Genomic DNA, 22,718 nt, shown 5'->3' with positions numbered 1-22,718 from the left:
TTGATAGTAAGTCAAGCTTTTTACTACAACACAAAGGAGCAGCGTTTACAGACAAATAAAACTCCAAATACAGGATAAAACTAAAAACAAATGCATTCTTGCTTACTTTCTAATCAGGTTGCCATTGGATCAGGAGACAATTAACTTAAAAGTTGCAAAAAAAAAAAAGTGGTTCAGAATCTAAGGTCTCATGAGCATGGCTATAATCCTTTGCCCCTAACCAGGCATACAAGGAACATGGCTTAAAGGCAAGGCACAGCAAAGCCAGACCACGAGCAAGCCGCAGGGTCTCTCCTCCAGGAAGAGAGCTTCCTTGGTTTTCTGCTATCCCTATTTATAAAGAAAATGTGTCAGAGAGAACTTTGCCATGGGAGATAGCTTATCTCTGCATCACGAGATGAGCTGCATCTAATATAAGGATATACTAGCCAATAGGGTTCCACAATTTTTTCTATGCCTGTGGGCGGAGCCCCAGGAAATGGCTTCAACCATCACCTGTCATTTTGGTCCCATGGAAATGAAGGCTCCTCCATTTGCACCAGTGAATCCTAATGGCTCACAGGATGACAGCTGTTACCCAGATGGCCAGAGGTGGGGAAAGAGTTGTATGTGTCAGGCTTCAGTAAAATGGAGTCTTAAAGCCAGAGACAGTAAATAGGTATTCTGCCCGGGGTTTACAGAGAAGCCTTATTTTAGAGGCACCTGAGCTGGCCATCCCTCCCTCCTCCTCCTCCTCCTGAGGTAAGCCCCAAGCAGCCAGGCGAGAACTCTGCCTCCTTTGCCAGAGCTCCACCCTGGCACGTTGTCGCCTCCGTGCCTGGGGGCTTGTGGGTGGTGAAGGAGGTTCTAAGGCAGGGCCTGGAGCCTTGCTGGAGAGCACCAGGTTGGCTGTGCTCCATGGCTCCTCCAAGCAGGTAACTGGCTCCAGCTCTGAAAGATCTGGGGGGCTGACATCAGGATCAGAGGTCCGGGCTGATGGGGGCTGCTCCTCTTCTTCTGGGTGGGTCTCCTCTGGGTGGGAGTCTTGGCAAACCTTGACACGCTGTTCAAGGAGGCATTTCCCATCTCTCATATTCTGTTCTGAAGCAGGCACATCACTGGCATTCGGATGCACAAACTGGCAGTTGGGTTTGTGCCCAGTTTTCTTCATCCTCCGAAATGCATGGACCACAGTTTGCAGGATGTCCATCATTTTAGTGGCATTCTCCATGGCCACGTTCAGGATAGTTGTGTCATTCAGTCCAGTCATGAGGGTGGACAGCTCACTGTTGTGTTCACAGCTGTCCTCAACTTTGGCCAGCTCAACTGCTTCCGAGCCTTTTGTGTCTATCTCCAGGATGGAGTCACAACCAATTTCTTGTTGCAGTTTTTCTGGAACTCTGAGGTGGGTCGTTAAGGTTCCAAAAGCACATCTGTTTACCACAAACTGTGGGCCAAATGAGGTATTGAGAAGGGTGGACCTGCCAGTGCTCTGTATCCCCAGTAGAGTTATCACCATCATTTTGGATCGACCTCTTAGTTTCTCATTGAGAGTAGTAAGAATGTCTACTATCTGTTGCAGTGGGATGTTAGATGCATCTCTGTCCATCAGCTCCACTGGAAACCCTTCCAGGCTCAAGTCATTGGCTACTTCTGGTAGATGCCTTTGATACTTTGCCTTGTCGCCTTCCTTCACTGTTGCATATTTTTTCTCACAAAACTGCTCCAGCTTGCACATGGAAATGGATTCATCTAGCTGTGCTAATTGTTGTGGGTCATTTCCAGCAGTGTGACATTTCTCTTTATAGTCTCTTCGCAATCTTAACTGGTTCACTCTAGCAATATAATTTAAGATGAACTTCACCCATTTCAGGAAGTAATGTCCTCCTTTCAGGAAGAAATGTTTCGTCCATTTCAGGAAGTAATGGTTAAGATGCTGTATTCCATGAATAAGTTTTGTCATCCCATTGGTAAGGTCACATTGAATCTGCTTGCATAAGCAGATTGATAGCTCTCTAAATTGGGACTTTTCTGCTGCAGCATCCAATTGCCTTTTCACCCTGCACAACACTTTCCCCATGCATTTCAGGAAGTAATGGTGAAGATACTGTATTCCATTAATAAGTTTTGTTAGCCCATTAGTAAGGTCACATTGATTCCACTTTGTACATAAGCTGATTGCTTTCTCTCCAAGTTCAGGCTTTTCATCTTCTGTTGGGGTGTCCATTTGACTTTTCATCCTGCATAGCTTTCCCCCCTCTTTGGCAAAGTTTCTCCAGTCATGTTTCAGCATTTCCTTCTTGTAGCTCACATCATCTTTTATTTCTTCAACTATTTCCTTGGCATGCAGAGTTCCACTAGAACAGTTCTCCATATTTTCATCTACCTGGATCCCCGATTCTTGGCTCACATTGGCCATTTCTTCCACATCCACTGTTTTTTGATTAGAGTTCACTGAACTCCTCCTCATCAACTGAAGCTTTGACACAAGTTCTGTGATATTTTGGCTGTTCTTCACCAGCAGCTGTGAGTTGTTAATGTTCAGCAGGTTAAGGAATCTCAGCATTTCCTCCGACTTTCCACCTTTAGTTTTCAAGACAAAGTGATATTTATATCCTGGTACTTGGAGAGTCAATCGCAACTTGTATTCTGCATCAGAAATGTTCTTAGGTCCTATAAGAACAGCTGGGTAGACTTTCGTTAACATGCTGAAGAGCAGGCAAAGGGACTTGATGTCTCCACGTAGCTTCACTGGTGCTACAGGAACAGGTTCCGAGTTTTTCCTCCCATCAGGAAAACAGATTTTTGTCTGCCCATCACAGATCTCTTGTGGAACATTCCCACACACCACGTCCCAGTATACAAAGAGAACATGGTGCTGCTGAGAAAACCCAAGGGCCTCATTGCACATGGAAATGAACACTGGGCTCTCCTCTCTACTACTCTCAGCAAGGGAACATCTTCCCACAACATCCCCCATGTTCAAGACCCTGGGAGTACACAAATCAGCCTCCGCCTTTCTTTCCCCATTTGACTCTTCCCCAGCCTTCTGTACAAGGCCTATCTCTTTCTCCATCTGCTGAGGGGGATCTTCCAGTTTCTGAGGAGGTATTGTTTTGACAACTTCTGAGTTGATTTCCGGGACTTCTTCCATGGTGAGCTTCCTGCTCCTTTGCCCACTGGGCCCTGGCTTCATCAGCATTATTTCTGTGGAAGAAGGAGGAAACTATTACTTCTCATGAAGTGTGTGTGGAGATTGGCTCTAATTAGATGTCTTTTCACAACACCTCTTAGTATTTAGATTAGCTGCAAGCTGTCTCTCCTGGCTCTACACCCTCAAGTGGCGGGGGCGGGGCGGGGGGAGTGTGCCAAAAGTAAATCCCACCTACAAAACTGGATGATTCTATCCTGGGCTGTTTACAATTCAAACTCTATGGTGGTGGGGGTGGGGGCGGCGGCGGCTGGGGAACACCACTACTTTGCAATATGGATGATCATCTAATCACATAATAGTGACTACCCCTCATTATAATCCTACATTACATCTCATATTTAAATCCAGGGTAGAGAATGTATGGTTTTCCATTCAGATGATCATTTGTACATGGGTATAGGAATCTAATCATGCGTTGAAAGCAGGGGCGTAGCTATAATTGAGCGAAAGGGTTCAAAGAACACGGGCCCCCAGCTCCTGGGGGCCCTCCAGTTCCATCCCTCCCTATTTTCTCCATTGTCTCCCTCAATCTGAGGGGCTGCCAGAGAGAGGGATGAACACAGGCCCCATCTTCACTAGCTACGCCCCTGGTTGAAAGGATTGGCTGATCTGACCCAATCGCTTGCCCACATGGGCTAGAAGGAAAACATGTGAACTTGCATCAAAAGCAACCCCAGAGCAGAGAGGAGGGGCTGCTTCCCTCAATGCCATGAGTGTACTTCGGAGTGGCTTCACTAAACATTTACCCTGAAACATGAAGCCATGGGCGAATAACTCCTTGGGGCAGCCACAGAGAAGGCTAAATAGTTTGAAAGAGTCATAATGAGATACCCAAGGAGTGGGGTTATGTGGTGGAGTGGTATAGAAAGGAAAGCAAACTTCCTTTCAGAAAACAACCCATAAATAGCTCCTACCTGTGACGTCTATATTGATGAGAGCAGTACCAGAATAAGGGGGGAGAAGGGAAAGTTTCTTTCCAGCCAGCATATAAAATTGTATCCATTCTGTCTGGATATAGCTCAAAATTATTTTACAGCACCTTTGTAGCACAGCAGTCTGGCAAACTGAAGCCCACACTATCGTTTGCAAAATAAGAAGAGCCCCTGGTGGCGCAGTGGTAAAACTGCCGCCCTGTAACCAGAAGGTTGCAAGTTCGATCCTGACCAGGGGCTCAAGGTTGACTCAGCCTTCCATCCTTCCGAGGTCGGTAAAATGAGTACCCAGAATGTTGGGGGGCAATATGCTAAATCATTGTAAACCTCTTAGAGAGCTCCGACTATAAAGCGGTATATAAATGTAAGTGCTATTGCTATATTGCTAAGATTCAGAATCCATTTTGTTCTTCTCTTTCTTCCATTAACCACTGCTTGCTGTAAAGGCGCACAGACTTTTGGGAAACTTGAGCTCTCTTTAAGCATTGTCCACCACAGAAGCCGTTCTCCATTTCCCCACATCCCAGACGGACTGAAATGGTCAAAACCAGTAAAAACATGAGCATATGCGGTTCTCAGCAGTAAATTACAGAAGCACCTGCCTCATCATGATTACAGCATCCGCCTCTTCAGACCAACATTGTAATCATGAGTGGCGTGCGTGCTGGCACGGAGGCGAGTGACGCACCAGGCTGCGTCTTCCAACCCACTTTCGGAGACTCGTGTACAAGTCAAACATTCTGTGAAATGAGTGTCCATGTTCTTGTGTGAACAACTGCACCCGAGTTCATTTTACAACAAATATTTATACACCGCTTTTAAACAAAAGTTTCCAAAGTGGTTTACACAGATAAATAAGTATATAAAATAAGATGGATCCCTGTCCCCAAAGAGCTTACAATCTTTAAAAAGCGAACTTGGGGACAGGTCCCTCAAAAGGGTGGTGCAGGTGGACGTTTACATTTATATCTGCGTTCAACACAGGGGCGTAGCTATAACTGAGCGAAAGGGTTCAAAGAATATGGGCCCCCAGCTCCTGAGGGCCCTCCAGCCCCACCGCTCCCTATTTTCTTCATTATCTCCCTCACTCTGGGGGGCCGCCAGAGAGAATGATGAACACGGGCCCCCTCTCCCCTAGCTACGCCCCTGGTTCAACATAACATGTGAATACTGTAACTGTGTCTGTGGACACTGTGCACTCATACAACTGTTGCACATAGTGTGTGAATAGGTCCTACAGGTTGAACAGAATGCGTAAATAGGGCTTATGTGGTCGCTTGAATAAGGGGCTTGACCCATCACCATCAAGTCTTTGGAGACAGCAAGAGAGCACCGCAGTACACTTGTGCCCACTTCCTCTCTCTCTCCTTGTTCTCTTTGCCCTCTGGTACCTTTCTCCTTCATAAACCCAAGCCTACATTCCCCATCTGCATTCTGTCTTCCTTCAAGCTCTGTGCCTTGGAAATCTTTGCCCTACTCAACACCCAGCCTTCTGCTACTCTTTTTAAACTTAAAAAACAACCACACCCCACTTCACATTCAAACTAGTCTCTCTCCTCTCCCTGGTTTGTTTCTTCGGGCAGTGGCAGGAGAGACTGGCACACAGGCAGACATGCTTACTTCCACCCACATCTGGGAGATTCAGCTGGGCACTTTCCCGACCAGACCCTACATCGGGGTCAGGACGTAGCAGGGAAATGTGCTTCCGCACTTCCTGCGCAACACTGCAGTTCCTACACGGACAGCAGGGTACCGTTCACATTACCAATGCCTTGTTGCTAATTTAATCGCTGCGATACAGAGCAAGGACGTTGCATATCCGGCGTGAAAAAGTTGCTGTTTTTTCAGGTTGTTAGTTGCTGCGAGACTGCTCCTCCTGCTGTTTACGTTCCGAATCAGACTTGCCCGAACAGAGGCATTTTGCTGCTGTTCCAGCAGCTAGTCTGGAAAGCGCCCTGTACTATTTCAGGACCCTTTCCTGACCAATCAGGCTCACTTCTGGTTTCTTTGTACAGCTGGAGCTGGGAATTAATGGGGCTGGGATGGGGAAAGGTTAAGCACCACCAATCTGCCGGTTCTCCCTGAAAATGTATCGCAGCCCTGTTAAGAGCGACAACACACCAGATTTTAGACATATTTACTTCCTTAGTTTGTAAGCAGGAAAGAACATGGCATGCATTTATCATTTTGTTTTATGTACAATACCTTTTCTTAGTATAGGATATTAGAATATCATAATATTATATTATGATATATTAGAATATCATAATGGAGCCAGCATGGTGTAGTGGTTAGAGTGCTGGACTAGGACCGGGGAGACCCGAGTTCAAATCCCCATTCAGCCATGAGACTTGCTGGGTGACTCTGGGCCAGTCACTTCTCTCGTGGCCTAACCTACTTCACAGGGTTGTTGTGAAAGAAACTCAAGTATGTAGTACACCGCTCTGGGCTCCTTGGAGGAAGAGCGGGATAGAAATGAATGAATGAATGAATGAATGAATGAATAAATAAATAAATAATTATTTCCGATACAACTTCAAGCTCCTCAAAGTACATTATTAGTTCAGAAGTGAAGCAACTTTGTTCATGCAAAGACAGCTTCAAAATAACCCTGTTTTCATACCATAACCTTTGTAAAGACATTCCCAGAAGGATCAGTCTCTGGGCAAATCTTACCATCAGCAATTTCCTCTTCCTTTCCAGGCTCTTGATGACCAGATACATGGTCTTCATGTGAAAAAGAAGACAGGATATCATGAAGTGGAAAATTAGTATCACTCATTTTTCAACACAGAGAAATATGACAGGAGACAGATTAAACAGAACCAGTGGCTAGCATCCTGACTAATTGGTGCCCTTGCGTAAGCAAAGTTGAGCCAGTACAAAAAGATTGCACAAAATAATGCGGATACTCAAAATTGCACTCTTGCACAAAACTTCCCTGCAAAACATATAAGGTTGCACACCTTGCTGCTCAAGCACAAACATGTTTGTGCAACTTTGGTCTGGAACACACAGTCCAGACTTAGTGCAAGTAGCTAGTGTAACAGCCACCGTTAACGGAACATCCTTGTACAAGTACAACCTCCTTGAGCAAGCACAGCATTAAGATACCAACCAACAACTAGCGTTGCCCCAATAACTGTGTGCGCTCCCAATTTTGGGTTGTGTGGGAGCAAACAACTAGGTAGGAGTAGGGGAAAGTGACCCAGCAAAAGCTGGGTAGGACAGGTTTTCTTCCTACCTTGTTCAAATGCTGGGTATGAAAGCTGGGTAGGGCGGTGCTGTCTTACCCAGCTTTTCTTTCTACCTTGATTCCACACAAATACTTCTACCCAGGTTTTCCTCTTACTTTGCCTTCCACACAACCAAAAATTGGAAGCTCCCAAACCTGGGTAGAACACAGTTTTTGATTGTGTGAATGTCCACACTGTATTTTTGTAAAAATATCCCAAGGGTATACATTTTTTTGCATCCTGCAAGGGGAGAGGGGGGAGTGCTGGGATATAAATGGGTTAGGGTTATACTAACTTGTTTTTACATCCACGGGCCCCTTTCCATCTCCATTCTGCCCAGTGGGCTCTTTTGGCGAGGCTTCCCTGGCAGCAAGCCAGCAGGCAGAGGTGTTGTCCTGGCAGGGTGCCATGTTGCTGGGCCTTCCAAAGTAGAGAGACGGTCCTGGCTCCTGTACTGCCCTCTCATCTTGGCGAGGAGGAAAGACGAAGGAAGACCGGCACGCCTGCGGGTTGGGTTTGTTCTGCCCCCTCCTCCGGCGAGCGGTGATGATGTTGCGGCGACTGACCTCTGCATTGGTTCCTAGAAAGCAGAAGGAAGAATGCAAACCTGAGCACAGAGGCAGGATGAGGCCACCCTAGCCACTGTGCCTGATGCCAAGTCCCCTGCCAGCAGGTCAGGACTGCAGCAGGAGGAGAACTGGGAGGCAGGGCTGGACTGGGGGCGCTGAGAGGGTGGTGGGATGTATGTGGGGAGGGGCCAGGTTTTGAGCAGAATGGGTGATTAAGGGGCGCGGCAGGGCGCCGCACCAGGTGGGCACACCGGGAATAGGCCCTGTTGCCCTAAGGGCAGTCTGAGCCTATGTCTCACGACCAATCAGAAGGAGAGGAGGTGGGGCTCTCCGGACAGGGAGAGGGGGAAAGGGGAGCCGGGTAGCTGGTGCGGGGAGAGCCCAGCGAGCGCAGCAGGACGCACCAGGCGAGGCTGCACCGGGAACAATGCCCTGCTGCTCGGTGAGCCAGTCCGAGCCTGCTAGGAGGAAAGATGGGGTCACCCCCAGCCTCAAAGGCAGGATGCCTCTGAGTACCAGTTGCAGGGGAGGAACAGCAGGAGAGAGAGCATGCCCTCAACTCCTGCCTGTAGGCTTCCATCCAGCGGCATCTGGTGGGCCACGGTGCGAAACAGGATGCTGGACTAGATGGGCTTCCTTGGGCCTGATCCAGCAGGGCTGTTCTTATGGGGCTCTGAGAGAACTCTCCTCGCTGCTTAAGAACATATAAGAACATAAGAACAGCCCTGCTGGATCAGGCCCAAGGAAGCCCATCTAGTCCAGCATCCTGTTTCGTACAGTGGCCCACCAGATGCCGCAGGAAGCCACAGGCAGGAGTTGAGGGCATGCCCTCTCTCCTGCTGTTACTCCCCTGCAACTGGTACTCAGAGGCATCCTGCCTTTGAGGCTGGAGGTGGCCCACAGCCCTCCGACTAGTAGCCGTTGATAGACCTGTCCTCCATGAAGTTATCCAAACCCTTCTTAAAGCCATCCAGGTTGTTGGCTGTCACCACATCTTGTGGCAGAGAATTCTACAAGTGGATTATGCGTTGTGTGGAAAAAGTACTTCCGTTTGTTGGTCCTAGATTTCCCAGCAATCAATTCCATGGGATGACCCCTGGTTCTAGTGTTATGTGAGAGGGAGAAGAATTTCTCTCTATCCACTTTCTCCACACCATGCATGATTTTATAGATCTCTATCATGTCTCCCCGCAGTCGTCTTTTTTCTAAACTAAAAAGCCCCAGGTGTAGTCTTGCCTCATAAGAAAGGTGCTCTGGTCCCCTGGTCATCAATTTGTCATCACAGGCTTCAATTGCCTGTGAAGACAATGGCCACCGGTGCAGGAGATACAGCGCTGCTGCAGCCTATCCATTTAAAACACATCACCATATCAATCACAACTTTAACTCCCGAATCCTTCCAGCAATGAAGAGAAACACTGTGCCTCCCACCCTTTCCCCATGCTTTGAAGACTTGTGGCCAGGGCTCAGACAGCATTTCCTTGGCTACAGAGTCCATCTGTCAGGATGGCTGCAGGGAGGGGTAGGTAGATCTTCAGCGACAGCCAGCCATTCAACAGAGGAGTGAAGGAAGGATGCTAAGTGTCATTCCTCCACCTGGAGAGAATTGTTTTCACATTCTCATGTCTGCGAATTAAAGACAGTGTCGTAGGATTCAATAAGGTGCCACAGCTCTTTTCATGAGAGAATGTGGGCTGAAGCCAGGCTGAGGGGAAGGGGATAGGCCGAGCAGTCAGCCAATCGGGAGCAGCGGAGGAGGGTCTTCTTCACCCTCCTCCCTCCCCTTCTGTAGCCGACATATTGCTGAAGACACCTTGGCTTCAAGCCAGTGGTCCTCAGAGGGGAACAAATAGCATTGGCAATTTTCTGCAGAATAGGGAGGCAGCAAGTACCCCACAGGAGCACTTCAAGGATGGGAACCCCTGTAATAGAGGATGGGAACAGCTTTTTAAGTCTCACTGTAGGTATACCACTTATTCTGGGGCATCAACCAAGACCGTGGTTAGAGTGTTGGACTAGGACCGGGAAGACCCGAGTTCGAATCTCCATTCAACCACAAAACTCACTGGGTGACTCTGGGCCAGTCATGTATCTCTCAGCCTAACCTACCTCACAGGGCTGTTCCGAGGATAAAAATAACCATGTACACCACTCTGAGCTCCTCAGAAGAAGAGTGGGATATAAATGTAAAAGTATAAATACTGACACAGTATAGAGAGTAGGAAAGACTTACACATACCTTTAGAATTCTGTGACACGGTAACTACCGGTGCCTTCTCTCTCCGATCTGGCATTCCCTCCCAGACTGCTTCTGGAGTTTCAGGACCCTTCTGCTCAAAGCACGGGGCCCCTTTCAAGTTCCCACTTCCATTCATCTCAGATAATCCTTTGTCTTCTGGATCCGCAACTGGATTTTCTGGTTCCTTCTCCAAAACCTTGGCATAATTTGGGTTCCAGGGGTGATCTGGGGATGCTGCAGAGAAGTAAATTTAAAGAAAGACATTTAGAATGATTAGAGGCTGAAGTTTGCGGTTAAGATTGTATTTTGTTACATTAGTCTCTCCCACAAAATACCCCAATACTTCCAGATACCTGCAAGAATCATGAAAAGAAATCATTGAAAGAATCTTTTCAGCATGAGCCCCATGTTATTTTCCAGCTTTCAGAGAAATCAACAGTTCTTTACTAGCAAAATGCCTGCTATTATTTTAATAGGCTATGCATTCCTGTTGCAAAGACAGAGAAAGGGTGCAAGATCCAGACGCGGATCCTGACCGTCAGCGGCCCGTGTGCAGCCACGGCAACGACCCCGCTTACCCTGCCCCTTGTGTCTGACGTCAGATGCAGGGGGTATGGTCTGGCTCCCGAATGGAGCCACACAGCTCCATTCAGGAGTTGGGAGTCCAGCCAGCACTACGTTTGCAGTGCCGGCCATTTAACTCCCGAAGGGTGCAGCCAGGAGCAGCTCTTCCCTGCCTTCTCCTGGCCGCGCTGTGAACGCAGCGGCCCTTTAACTCCCAAGCGGGGCCCACGCTAAACCAGCACGCCCACATCCAACGTCAGATGTGGGGGGCATGTCAGGGCCGTGAGGTGCGGCCCCTGATTTGGTGCGGCCTGGGTTCTTTGAACCCGTTTGCCTAATGGTTGCTCTGCCCCTGGCAAGATCTCTCCATGCACAGTAGGGCTGCCAACATTGCATTGTCTGGAATCCCCCTTGGATGTTATCTTTGGATTACACGCTCCAATTCATTTTCTGGGCTCTGATTTTTCAACTATTTATCCCGGAACAATGACTCTAATTGACTATTGTTTTGTATTGGTGTATGCACCCATGTTCATATAGGGACTGTGGTGGACTCTTCCATTGTTTGACCCATTCAGTGCTATTGTCTTTTCAGACTATGTATATATTACGTGTTTAATAGATTTATTACACGGCTTTTGGCTTTGCAGCCTCTGTTTCTTGTCTGGAATCAGGATAGGGACTCCGAGGGGACCGGGGGCATGGCCACCTAGGAGCGGGGCTTGGCTTAAAAAAATTTTTTTAAAGCTGCCGCTGAGCAGGACAGCTGCAAGAGCTCTTCTGCCTCCCAAACTATGGGAAAGGAATGGCTGCTCTCTCTGCCTCTCCCTCCTGCTGCAGTCAGTCAGTGGTGGCTGCGGCAGTGAGTGCTTGAAAGCCTTTCTTTTAGCAGTAGCGTGCCTGTCGCCAGGCGCCCACCCCTGCCAGCAGCCATTCCTTTCCCATAGTTTGGGAGGTGGGAGAGCTCTTGCCACCATCCTGCTCTGCCGCCGCTCAGCAGCAGCTTTAAAAGTTAATTTTTTTAAAAAAAGGTAAAAGAGCAGGGGAAACAGCGCCCTGAACGGCACGAGCATCCCCCCACTGGAAGTCGGGACATCCTGCACAGTGCGGGAGAGTTGGCAACCCTAACAGAGACTCAGTGCACCATGACAGATGTTTATAAACTGCTTTTCAACAAAAAGTCCCCAAAGTAGTTTACCTCGATATAAATAAAGTGACTCCCTGTCCAAAAAGGGCTCACAATCTAAAAGAGAAACAAAATCAAACACCAGCAACAGCCACCGGAGAGATGCTGTGCTGGGGATGGATAGGGTCAGTTCCTCTCCCCCACTAAAGGAAGAGAACCACCACTTGAAAAGGGGCCTCTTTGCTCAGTTAGCACTAGGCTAAGGCATCCCCATCAGTGATGGCTGGGCACTTGACATCAGGGGTGGGTGCAAGATTTTTGCCCTCTGTGCAAGTGTGTCCCTAAGAACAGTGCTTGACTTTATTTTATTTATTCATCATATTTTTATATGATAAAATATAAAAGGGACTTTACCCCTCAGGAGGTACACTTGGGGACACCCACTGAGCTGGAGGCTAAACCTGCCCTACCCCATGGAATTCCGCGGCCACTGAGAACAGAGCCAGTTCCTCCGTTCTGGTCCACGTTCACACTAGAGCAGAACAGAATGTTGGATTGGGATGAGTGACTACCTGGGAGCACGGCCTGCTGTAAGATATTCCTCTTAGGGAATGGGGCTGTAGCTCAGTGGTAGAGCATCTGTTTTGCCCCAGGTTCAATCCCCAACATTGCCAGCTATGACGGATATTTATATACTGCTTTTCAACAAAAGTTCCCAAAGTGGTTTCCATATAAATAAGATAGGGCAGTTGTGGGAAACACTCTTGCCTGAAATCTTAAAAAGTCACTGCCAGTCAGTGTAGGCCCTCAGATGTTGTTGGACTACAACTCCCAGAATCCCCAGACATGGCCTTTGTGGCTAGGGATTCTGGGAGTTGTAGTCCAACAACATCTGGTGGCCCAAGGTTAAGAAACCCTGTAGTGACTAGATGGATCAATAGTTTGACTCAGTGTAAGCCAGATCCTATGTTTTTATTATTTTAAATATGTGACTCTCTCACATTTCCCAGTGGACCCTTCCCCAGGATGGAAGAGAGCTGGTCTTGTGGTAGCAAGCATGACTTGTCTCCTTAGTTAAGTACAGTCTTCTGCCCTGATTGCATATGAAAGGGAGGCTGGAAGTGTGAGCACTGTAAGATATTCCCCTCAGAGGATGGAGCCGCTCTGGGAAGAGCAGAAGGTGCCAAGTTCCCTCCCTGGCAGCATCTCCAAGATAGGGCTGGGAGAGAATCCTGCCTGCAGCCTTGGAGAAGCTGCTGCCAGTCTGTGAAGACAGTACCAAGCTAGATAGACCAATGGTCTGACTCAGTATATGGCAGCCTCCTTTGTTCCTATGAAGTCATTCAGAGTCATTAACAGTGACGGATGTATAAAAGAATGGCCAGCCACTATCCACCCAAACTCACAGCAATATTCTAAATGCTGGAGGGGAAAGTTCAGCCAGGAAATGCTAAACATCAATTCAACTTCTGTTAAGGAAGTAAAAGGTCAATTTGAACAGGAGGAAACCTCAGGGGCTGGGCAATTCCCTTTAAGATGGCTAGAGAAGTAGAAATCCAAATAAACTGATGCAAAAGGGATTTCCGAGGAGCCAGGAGGATGTGAAGCTATGTGTTGTTGATGGGGCAATGCCCTGAGAAGTTTGGTCAGGGGCTGAATATCATATATATATATCTTAGAGAAATCTATTTCTCCAAGGTGTACCTGTCGCTAATTCCATGCGTGGCAGCTCTCGCGAGAGTTCACAAGCGAACTGATGGGGAAAAGCAAATGGGCGAGAGAAACAGATGAGGGAAAGTGGTGGCGGGGAAAGCACCAACAAAGGGCAGGCGAGAGAAAGCGACAGGAGGGTGGGGAAAGCGGCAGGTGGCCCAAATTGGGCCGAGAATGAGGGGGCCCCCGAGAATGAAGGGTGAACTAGAGGCGTTGCTGCTCTGCACCTGGGCAGCTAGTACTGATTAACACACAAGATGCAGGTCCTCAGTACAATATAAATCCAGGCCATGTGTGGACTGAGTTGTAGCCTGAGAAACACCAGTGTTTTCATTTTAACAGGGTTCCTAGCCCTCATCATTTCTGAGAAAGCACCAGCAGTCTTGTGGCTTTCCGTATGAAGGCATTGTATACAGTCGAGTGACAGAGACTCATTTCTGAAGTCCCACGGTAGGTGCACCACTTATTCTAAAGCATCATCAAAGACTGAATACATTAAATTAACCATTACAAATACTGACACAGTATAGGTAGTAAGAGAGATACATACAGATCAGAGACGGTTCTGAAGGTAACACAGCCAGTGAAGCTCTGTTCTCTCTCAACTGTGACACTCCTCCATCCAAGGCCAGTTCTGGAACTTCACGAAGCTTCTGTTCACAGTGTGGGTCATTGTTCAAGTTCTCGCTTTCAGTTGTCACAGAGGGATCCATGTCTGGATTTTCTGGTTCCTTCTTCTCCAAAACATTGGCATCATTTGAGTGAGAGTCTCCTTCCCCTTGATTTGGGGGTGCTGTAAAGGACCAAGTTAACAGAAGAACATTTAGAATTAGCAGATACTGACATTTATGGCTAAATTTTCTACTCAGTTCCATCAGCCTTCCTTAACATGCATGCAAACGCATTCGCACAGACGCCAAAACTTTCAGATTACCCACCATAATACAACAAATATTTATATACTGCTTTTCAACAAAAGTTCCTAAATCGGCTTCCATAGATATAAATAAATAAAATGGCTCCCTGACCCCAGAGGGCTCACATTCTAACCCCCCCCCCCCACACACACAAGATAGACACCAGCAAGAGCCACTGGAGGGATGCTGTGCTGGGGACGGATAGGGCCAGTTGCTCTCCCCCTGCTACATTAAGAGAATCGCCGCTTTAAAAAGGCTGTCCATTCCAGACTAGATGGCTAGTGTGAAAGCTATCTGGCTTATTTCTTTTGTTTAAAGAAATAACCAACCCCACTGGATTGGTTAGGACCTGTGCAAAGCAACATCAAAACAGATGTTGCTCGGAATAAGGCAGAGGATACCTCTCCTTTGTTTCCTAGATTATTTATGTCCCATCTCCTGCCGGGAATTTCAGCTGGCTTTCCTGAGCAACCCCACACGTCTTCCGGTGGCCCATAGAGTCTGGGACCTGTATGTAAGCAGGGAGGGCCAAACTGCCCAGTGCCAAAGGGAAGCTGAGAAAAGGGGAGGAGGGGGAAAGGAGAATTCCTGTGGGCTTCTGGTTCCCCGGGCACGCTCCATCATTGACTAGGATTTCTATCAACAAGTTGTGAGAAAGGAAGCTCCCAGTCCTGTGGCTGACCTCAGGCGAGGGTTCAAAACTGATGAACAAAAGAAGCTGAAATAAGAGGTCTAAAAAGGAAAGGAGGAAAATGCAAGGTCTTAAGCAACTCAGAATTATGCAAAGGACGTGACAAACTGGGTCCATGATCTGGTGAAATTTGAAATGAGACCCCCCAAAAGTTGTCAACATTTCATCAGCGGGAACCGGAAATACAAGTATTGCTTAAGTTATCAAGGGAGAGTTGGTTCCTCTTGTGGGTCATCCCAGCACATGAGGAAGAGGTCAGATCCTCCTAACTTTTTAAACATCTTGACGCATGTTTAGCCCCAAGTACACAAAGTGAATTTGTTTGCATTCATCCTTTGTAATCCTTCTCTCTCATTCCTCCTCCTCCCTCCCTTGTCTCACCTTTTGTCAATATTTATATTGCAAGTACCTTGGGACAGAAATCTGACCTTTTTGTTTATATTCCCTATTAAGTTCCATGTGCCTTAATGTCACTGTATAAAATATTATTATCAGCTTTTTCATCATCTGCTAACTCATGATCTAGTGGCAGATGGAACATGCATGCACGAACATGTATGCGTGCGCACACACACACCTGTGATCTCTTCCCTTAGGGGGAAACCCCCCAGCTTTTATTACTTTAAGAAAGTGAACCTCTAGACCTCATGGCCAAAGATTGTGAAAAAAATACATATGAATGGTGCGTTCACTTGCTAATAGAGAGGGGGAAACCAAGCTTTAGTTTTGGCATACACACTTTGGATTAGGAACTATTTATCCTTCTGGGTCCAGGGAGGATGCTGTTAGGTAAAGTGTTCTGTTGAGTCGGTGTTGACTCCTGGCAACCACAGAGCCCTGTGGTTGTCTTTGGTAGAATAGAGAAGGGGTTTACCAGTGCCATCTCCCACGCAGTATGAGATGATGCCTTTCAGCATCTTCCTATATCACTGCTGCCCGATAGAGGTGTTTCCCCATAGTCTGGGAAACACACCAGCGGGGATTCGAACTGGTCAACCTCTGGCTTGCCAGTCAAGTCATTTCCCCGCTGCACCACTAAGTGATTGTGAGGATGCTGTTATTGGTTGTTCAATCAAGATTGTTCAGTCAAACAAGACTGGAAGATGTTTTACTGAACAGGTAATCTACCTGTTGGAATGCTACATGGGACCAGTGTGGTGGTGGAGGTGTTGGGGGCAGGCGGGAGACAGCAGTTGATATGTTGAATCTGGAGTTAGAGGAAGGGAGAGAGACAACTTTAGATGGATTGGAATTTGGAAGGGGTGTGTGGGTGGATGGAGTTGGGAAGGAACACACTGTTGCTTCAGGAACCCAGCACAAGGTCAGCAGTTTTGCCATCTGTAGTAAGAGTCACGCTGCTTCTCCTGTGCTCTGCCTGGTAGATTTGTAAATAAAGCCGATGCCGTAACCCTTCCTTCTGTGAGCTCTTATCTAAGGGGAAATAAATCTGGTAGCTCCGCTGCCCCTGTTTGGGAAGTGTGTGTTTGTCGGGGGTGGGGTGGGGTGGGGTGTGTGCTTTCGCAACCCCTGCAAGAGGCAGAAAGGAAGCAGGACTTTGCCACCAGTTAGAAGTTCGGCTTGCATCAGTTGCTGTCCAGCCAAACCATCAGAAACGAAACCTATTGGTCTGTCTCTGGAAACTGAAACTCTGCGGAACTGAATTAAAGGTGGTGATGAGATTTAAAGACCTCCCACTATTCTAACATACTAAAAGGCCCCTTTCCTTCCCAGAACTGAAACCTTAAGTTTAGTGTCTACCTTAAGCCTACCACTAAGCTAACCTACACGAATTGTCCAGAAGGTGGGCACAGAAACCAGGACACAGTTTTGTTTTGCTTTTTAGAGAGAGGCCCTGGTGCTCAGACCTGCTCTGGTTCAGATTAAGCTGTGAACTCATCTGGGCGCTACTGAGTAAGTCACCATCTCCAAGCCTCAGTTACCCAGTCTGTTAAATGGGGATAATAGTGGCTTACACTCATAGGTGTGTTACAAGGATAGCTATTATAAGTTGTAAAACACTGATGAGTTAGGGTGTAGCATTCATGATTAATAATAATTATAATAATCATAATGCAGGACAACTGTTCACACTCCGCAATTCTTGGCATGGATTTATTTATTTTTTAAGCATCAAGTACAGTCAGCCAGGTTAGGTATCCCAGCACATGCAGAAATTCAGTTAAGAGATTATGCATGGATGTGGATCTTTGTGAAGGATACAGGGTCCTTCCAAACAGCAATAAGCTGTGTGACAGGAGAACTTGTGTGCAAGTTCCAAGCATAAGTTTGTTCACATTCCACACACTTCCACAGGCTTCTGTCTTCCTTACCAACCTGATTATCCTCTGGCCACACATGGAGGAGGGACCTCGCACGGTTTTTGCAGCGCCACCTGCTGATCAGCCCTTGCTTTCCGAGAAGAACAAATTACTACTTTCTGACGAATGAGGGAACGGGCTGATACTTCTCAGAAAGCAAGCGCTGACCAACAGGTGGTGCTGCAAAAACAGCATGAGGACCCTGCTCTGTGACTCTCAACAGATTGTGAATTCATGCTGGGAAGGGAAGCAGAAGCCTGTCGGGAGGTGTAGAATGTGAATGAACTTGTATTTGAAACTTGTACTGTCTAGAAGGACCCACACTGAATCAGGAGACCTGGATGGCCAAATAATAGAAAATGGAAACTCTACTAAACAATAGCACTAACTCACCACTCTCCAGAGGCCATAGGTCCGAAGGCAGATCTGGAAAGTGGGTCTTTATGCTCTCCAGGAAGTGCTGGCAGGTCTGCTCCCCTCCACGCTGTATCTTCACCAAGAGCCTGCGCATCTTCTTCTTGGGCTCCAACAGTTCATCCAAAACATTGTAATCATCCTCAGAGATGAAGCCCTGGGAGGCCATATCATCCAGTATGAGGTCGGGTGCTGCTTGGAGGAAGCTGATGAGCTTTTTGCGGCCCCTCTGAATTGTCTCAAAGGCCATGGCTGGAGGCAGTGGAGATAATTCCACAGATCTGTTGGGATTAGATTGTGCATCAGTGTGTGTAGACTGTGGAACTCCTTCCCACCAGACGCTCATTTGGCCCTCACACTCTGGAGGTTATTAAACCCTTTTTATATCGCCAGACATTTGAACTAAATTTGTTACCCTGGCCCATGCCATCTTGTTCTGATTTTATCTCTGCTGCACTGTCATTCACACTTTTTTGCTTTGTTGTTCCTAATGCTTATAATATTTTGATTATGGTTGGGTTTATACAATCAATGTACTGTTGGATTCACAGGAATCTATAGATTCCCACAGCATGTGTGTTCCTGTGAAGCAATTGTGTAAACCCAGAAATTTCCCCCAGTCTCTGGTAGTTAACACTCTGATCCAACATGAAGCGGAGATCCATAATCTTAGACTTGAACTTTGGGTGATAATCTTGACTTCATGTTGGGTCGGCATATTGCCAACCAGAAATGGGGGGAATTTCCGGGTTTACATGCGTGCTCTATGGGAGTGCACATGCCATTGGTATCTGTGGAGTCCCCTATTTTTATCGTAAGCCCAACATATGTGGAAAAGCAATAAATAGATACCAACGTAAATCAGATTAACTAGTTCAAAACCTTTTGAATGATGTAAATGGGATCTGATTGATTTGGCTACCAATGTTTAGAAGATGATTTTAATTTTTTAAATATTTAATATTTTAAATAACGGCTTGCAAAAACTGAGCATGGGAGCTAACATCATGGAAGAAGCATTCCCATCTCCCTCCTTTCTTATGTAGATAAGCATGCATCTTCTACATGTCATCTAGAGCAGGCATCCCCAAACTGTGGCCCTCCAGATGTTGCTGAACTACAACTCCCAGCATCCCTAGACACAATTTTTTGTGGCTGGATATGCTGGAAGTTGTAGTTCAGCAACATCTGGAGGGCCGCAGTTTGGGGATGCCTGATCTAGAGACTACACGTGTGTATCATCTAAACATAAATAAGGCTTTTAGTCAGACAATAAGGCCAGTCAACTAAGGTGTATCGGACAGGGCAGCAGCCCTAACAGATCCTGATAAGTCAGTACACAACTTCAACCCTCCAGATGTTGCTGGACTACAACTCCCATCATCCCCTGCGGTGGCCAATAGGGTGATGGAAGTTGTAGTCCAACATCTGCAGGAGGGCCAAAGTTGTGCAGCCCTATGACAAATAATTCAGAAATCTGAGCATCTGACTTAGGGTTGCCACATGTCCAGAATTGGCCTGGACAGCCCAGGAATCAGATATCATGTCCAGGACACAGTCATTCTGGATCTGAAGGGTCCAGGAATTTGAACAGGAAGATTCCTTTAACAATTTTTACTTGTTTTCTCTGGCGCTTTCTCCAGGCATTGTAGCTACCTGGTATCAGTGTTTAAAAGCCCTATATAAGCACCAGAGAAAGGGTAAGTCTATAGGGCCGTATGAACAGCTTGTGGTCAAAGGAAAGAAACCGGATGAGTGTAGATTTGGTGTAGGTAGAACTACGTGAGATGCAGTATAATGACATAATTGTTAACCAAAGCAGCGCCATTTTATATATCTAGCTAATGAACCAGCGTTAAAGTTATTCCATTTTGTGGAATCATAGTATTAGAGGCCCCTTTTAGTCTGCATTTTCTTTCACCCTTTCTGGAGACCTTGAGTTACTGAAGGCATACGTGATCTCCTCCAGATGCAGAAACCAAGCTAACAAGCTGGAATGCTTCAGGAGGAGCATAGATAAGGAGGACCAAAGTATTTTATGGTGGCAATAATTCAAGTCTCTGAAGTTGCTAATTAGGCAGAAACTACCTGTCGTGATTGTTGTTGGAAAAGACTGTACTGTGTCTGAATGCTTAAAACCATGTATATAAGTTCTGAGCTGTTTTTGCTCAGGGCCCCTTCACTTTGAGAATGTATTCCTGAAGGTGCCTTTCTCTGCCGAGAAATGAACTTTTTGAAAAGGCTCTCCCACTGGTTGTGTCAACAACTGGCTTCACCCTGCCAGGTTGAGACCCGCGTTTTGGGTCACATAAGCACAGCCCGACGACAGGCACTGGGCTGTGTTGGCATTATACCGCACCATGGCCGGCAAAGCTTAGCAGGCAGGGCTCTTGGCCACGCAGGGGCGGCGGAAGCAACAGGTGAGGAGGCAGACCCCTCAGTGGCCCCTTTTCTGGGGTGGGCGCAGGGGGCTCATGTCCTTAGAACGTATCCTCCCAATGCCACCCCTGGAAGGCAGCCACAGAAGACACCACGTATAAAAGAAAAAATGAAACACATTCCTAGTCCAACTACGTTTCAACAAGAGTCGCATTATGGACTGCAATCAAAGTAGACAACACTTCATACAGATTTCTTTTCATTTCTCACCTGCATGTGTTGCTGTCATATTTATTCTCCTGTGCAAAGAGCACTGTAGCTGGAAGTGTGTGAAACAGCCACCACGCTCCATGGTCAAGCACTCTTTCCGATCCCAGTCCCCCAAAAAGTAGGTTTCTTTAAAAAAATTGCAACCCTTCTCCCCACCAGCTGCCTTTGATGGTGTGTCCAGGAATTGTCTCCAACAAAAGCTGCAATCCTAGGACCACAGGAAGCTGCCTTATACCATGTCAGATCCTTGGACTATCTAGCTCAGTATTGCCTACTCAGGTTGGCAGTGGTTCTCCAAGGTTTCAGGCAGGAGTCTCTCCCAGCTCTATCTGGAGATACTGTCAGGGATTGAACCTGGGACCTTTTGCATACAAGCAGATGCTCTTCCATTGAGCGATGGCCCCATCCCCTATGGGGAATATCTTACAGTGCTGTGCTCGCATGTAGTCACCCATTCAAATGCAAACCCAATCAGACCCTGCTTAACAAGTGGGACAATTCATGCTCACTACCACAAGACCAGCTCTTCTTCCCCAGTCAAAGCCCAGGCTGACTATAGCACAGCTCCAGAAGATCTGGGTGTTCTGAGTGTGAAAGACACAGAGATGTTTTTGCAGAAGCAAGCACTATACTATTTCAAGCCCAAGCTGAAACAGCCACACAATAGCCCATCGTCCACAGCTGCAATTCCCCACCCTCTGACAAGACGATGAAATGATGGGGAAGCTTCATCGGTTGAATTTCTGCCTGCCATGCAAGGCAGAGAATGTCCTGCGGGGGGTGGGTAGCAATTCTGCTCTGGCCGACACAATCCTATTGATTTAAAGACAGTCACGTTTATTTATCTCTTGCCTTTTGCTTGTGGCAGTGAAGTTTCTCGCATTAACCACACGAGCCATCGGGATTGGCCAAGAAGTGAGAGGGGAGCAAAGAGTTAAGTCGCTTTCCCTACACAGCCATCCTCTGGCTTCTCCTATAGAAAGGTGCACAACAAACACTCCTTCAGCGATGGCGGCTTCTTTGTGCAGTCTTCCTCCTTCAGCAGGGCAAGAATTGGTCTGAACAGGAACCCTACACAATTATCACTGCACAGGGGGCTAATGCAATGGTGGAGCGTGACCACCGACAGCCCGTGTGCGGCAGCGGCCCTGCTCACCCCAAGCTGCAAGGCTCCGTTCGGCAGCAGATGGAGTCTAGCTCCTGAAGGATCTGCTTTTAAGGCAGGGAAGAGCCGCTCCTGGCTGCGCCATGAATGCAGCGGCCATTTAACTCCCGAATGGGGGCTGTGCAGCTCCTCTTTGGGAGCTAAACCAGCACCCCCACGTCTGACGTCAGAGGATGGCTCTGCCAGAAAGAAACAGGAGAAAATTCAGCAGGTGAAGCATGGCTCTTCACATCGGTATGCTGGGAACAGCTTCGTCGGCTGAACTGTGGCTTGTTACACAACTGATAAGGACTCAGGAGCACTGCCAGGTAACAAAACAAAGACAAACTGGCAGCCTTGAAGCAGTTGTGTTCAATTATTAATACAAAATAAGTCATCATCATCCCCCCATTTAAGGAAGCTCAGGCTTTGAGGGCAACTATTGCCAGGAACATCCGGGAGCTGGGTTTCTCAGTCTGGGGCCTTTATATGTTGGACTACAAGTCCCATCATCCCCTGTGGCATAGGGATGATGGAGGTTATAGTCCTACAACTTCTGGAGACCCAAGGCTGAGAACTCCTGCTGTAAAATGATCTCTGTAATGCATATACTTAGAAGTTAGTTAAATTAGCCCATCTTATTAAAGCTGGATTTAAAAGCCCACTTAATGAGGTCAACCCAGTAAGTGGCAAAGAGACCCATCCCCAATTTAGCCTTTGGCTTGGTACTCCAAAAGCACACACAGCTGGAAGAAAATGAAGCGAGAATAGTGCCAAGAGCTTGTTACTTTTAAATCCCCCCCTCTCATTAACAGCACTTCCCCCCCTCTCATTAACACCACTTCCCCTTTCCCTCCTGAAATTGTCAATGACTTACCCTGTCCTCATCTGCAGTAGGAATAAGGAACAGGAGAGAAACCAGCAGCATATATATGCAACAAAACCCAGCTGCTCCAGCCCATTTCAGAGAAATGAAACAGAAAGCAAACAGACCTCAGCTGAATGCCATCATT

At 47.2% G+C, this 22,718-nt stretch overlaps 1 protein-coding gene across 1 annotated transcript; it reads right to left on the bottom strand.

Annotated features, from left to right (window-relative positions):
• LOC128328740 (uncharacterized) lies at window positions 1-22,688 on the bottom strand. The gene is made up of 7 exons (XM_053258783.1): window positions 22,583-22,688; window positions 17,892-18,193; window positions 14,123-14,365; window positions 10,170-10,403; window positions 7,657-7,941; window positions 6,802-6,852; window positions 1-3,186 (listed from the first exon to the last, which is right to left on the bottom strand). The coding sequence occupies exons 1-7, from the start codon at window positions 22,591-22,593 to the stop codon at window positions 620-622; spliced, it is 3,693 nt and encodes a 1,230-aa protein (XP_053114758.1). The 5' UTR covers window positions 22,594-22,688; the 3' UTR covers window positions 1-619.
• Window positions 22,689-22,718: the final 30 nt, after the last annotated feature.

The sequence above is a fragment of the Hemicordylus capensis genome, chromosome 6, assembly GCF_027244095.1.
Source record: "Hemicordylus capensis ecotype Gifberg chromosome 6, rHemCap1.1.pri, whole genome shotgun sequence".
In the NCBI taxonomy this organism is placed as follows: Eukaryota; Metazoa; Chordata; class Lepidosauria; order Squamata; family Cordylidae; genus Hemicordylus; species Hemicordylus capensis.
The sequence above is the reverse complement of the archived record's forward strand: the minus strand, read 5'-3'. Positions and strand labels throughout refer to the sequence as shown.

Bases quoted from the DNA above. Each gene is read 5' to 3' on its own strand.
- LOC128328740 (XM_053258783.1), bottom strand. The intron at 14,366-17,891 runs GTGAGTTAGTGC...GGTCCTTTACAG, and splicing joins CCTATGGCCTCTGGAGAGTG to CACCCCCAAATCAAGGGGAA. The intron at 6,853-7,656 runs GTTAGTATAACC...TTTCACATGAAG, and splicing joins GCCCGTGGATGTAAAAACAA to ACCATGTATCTGGTCATCAA.